The following is a 2152-nucleotide window of genomic DNA, read 5'->3' on the forward strand; positions in this document are numbered from 1 at the left end:
CCCTCTCTGATCAAATTAAAATAGATAAATAAAATAAAATAAAGTTGAATAAAATAATTTTTAAAATAAATAAAATAAAAATTCTTAAAAAGACAAAGAAACTTTAGAAACATATTCCTTATTTTTGATGCGAGTGTGTTGTCTTATATGTCACAGAGCCTGGAACCTGAAGGGTGGCCGCGTCAGTGCTAGTGAGAGTCCCCCCTTCCAGAGCTCTGCGAAGGGTGGCCAAGTGTTCAGGACTGGTGCCTGCTGTTCAGAACCCGTAACTCGTGGCCCTACCCTCAGTGGCAGGTCAATACCGGACAGGCGAGCATTCTTTGCTCAGGTCTTAAGACGAGAGAGCTCTATTTTAAGCTGGGTCCTACGGTTAAACATATTTTCTGATTTTAAGCATTAGGTGAAAATAATTCTGTATTTTCGTGTGCTGACATCAAAGGGCCATCCACCTGGTTTCAGACATAGGGTGAGGCTATGTTACTGACCCTCCACCACTTCATGTAAGAATTATAAACCAAAGGGGACCAGTTAGCGTAATGGCTATGTCGCTGAGCTCCCATGTAGTCGACTGCGTTCGAGTCCTGGACCCGATGGCTTAAACTCATACGCTGGGCGCCTGTGCGTGCGCGCCCAAGATCCCGAGAGGAGAATGGAGGAGAAAGGACTGGGATGTGGCCATCCCCCTGGGGGGTGATTTCCTGCTTTCTGTCTCTCTGTCTCTCTCTGTCTTTCTGGAGAGTGCACATGCCCTATAGCAAAAACCTCTCCAAAAGGAAAAAAAAAAAAGAATTATAAACCGAAGGCCTCTTTCATTTCAGCTCTTTGGCTGGCTTTTTTGCAAAGTCCGTTTTGAGAACCTTATCTTCGCCCTTCTGACGGTGATGTCGCTGCAAGGCTACGCGAACCTGCATAGCCAGTGGAGCATAAAGGGCGAGTTCAACAACCTGCCCCAGGAGGAGCTCATCCAGTGGGTCAGGTACAACACCAGGCCAGGTACGCTGCCGCGGCTGCACGCTCTCCACACACATGCACACGCAGACACGCGCTCACACGCTCACACATGCACACACTCACACTCATTCACACCTGCCACACACACGTCCATCTCATGTCATTGTCATTTCATCTGTGCATGTGTGTGTGTGTGCATGTGTGTGTCTGTATGATGTATGAACACACGTAGGTTTTGAGCATGTTGATTGGAATAACGGCTCACTAAAGCCCTTTCCAAAAGGCGACCTTGGAGAGCAGCAGGTGGTTACATTGCTAGACTCCCGCACGGCTTACCATTGTCCGAGTTCTCAACCTGGTGGCTTAAAACTCATGCCAGGTGCATGTGCACGTGTGCCCAGAATCCCAGGAGGGGAACGGAAGAGAAGGGCCCACAGTGTTGCCACCCCCCCGGGGGGGTGATTTCTCACTGTCTGTCTCTCTGGTGAGTGCATACGCTCTATAGCAAAACATTTCTCTAAAAAAAATTTTTAAATAAAAAGGTGATACTGCTCCCTCTTTAAACCCGTCTGTGTAACTGTCAGGAAACTTAAACTACCACTGAGGACCTTAGGTTGTTCACGAGTCGCGTAAAAAAAAGGCGTCACTGCCCCAACGTCGCCGAGAGGCCTGTGAGGACGCAGGTGCACACCTGGGCCAGAACACGGCAGGGCCGCTCTGGCTGTGGGGCGCTGGTGCTGCCCTCTGGCCACGTGGGTCTGCACCGTCTCTCACGCTGTGACCACATCGGGCAGACGCGGCACTCTCGGCAGTCTGTCGTCTTCACTACGTCATCCTAGGGGAGGTGTATGCAGCCCACTTTGGAGGCCCAGCTGTGGTGCTGCCGGTGGTGGGGTGCCGCATGGGGCCCAGGCTCAGGTGTGGCCCGGCCTGACCTGAATGTACTTCGTGAGCCCAGGACCCCACCTGCCCGGGACGCTGGAGGGAGGATCGTGGCGTGGTGAGACCCCGTTGGGTACTTGTCTGTCTCTCTCTAATAAAAAAACTAATACACTTAAATCAAACTTCTCTAAAATACTGCTCTTAGCTCACTTCTCCATGTCTTATTCGGAGCGAGCTCAGGTAGACAGATCCCTTCCAGAGAGCGCACCCGTGACCTTTCCGTAGCCACACCTACTTTTTTTTTTTTTTATTTTATTAT

At 50.2% G+C, this 2152-nt stretch overlaps 1 protein-coding gene across 2 annotated transcripts in view; it reads left to right on the plus strand.

Moving 5' to 3' along the window:
• The window catches only part of DPY19L2 (dpy-19 like 2), an 85028-nt gene that overhangs the window by 61280 nt on the left and 21596 nt on the right, over positions 1-2152 (plus strand). For both annotated transcript variants that reach the window (XM_014585764.1, XM_006143030.2), the window contains exon 17: positions 819-993. In XM_014585764.1, coding sequence (XP_014441250.1) covers positions 819-993 — 175 coding nt within the window. The remainder of the gene's footprint in view (positions 1-818; positions 994-2152) is intronic.

Source organism: Tupaia chinensis, unplaced genomic scaffold (genome assembly GCF_000334495.1).
Source record: "Tupaia chinensis unplaced genomic scaffold, TupChi_1.0 Scaffold000088_1, whole genome shotgun sequence".
Classification (NCBI taxonomy): domain Eukaryota; kingdom Metazoa; phylum Chordata; class Mammalia; order Scandentia; family Tupaiidae; genus Tupaia; species Tupaia belangeri.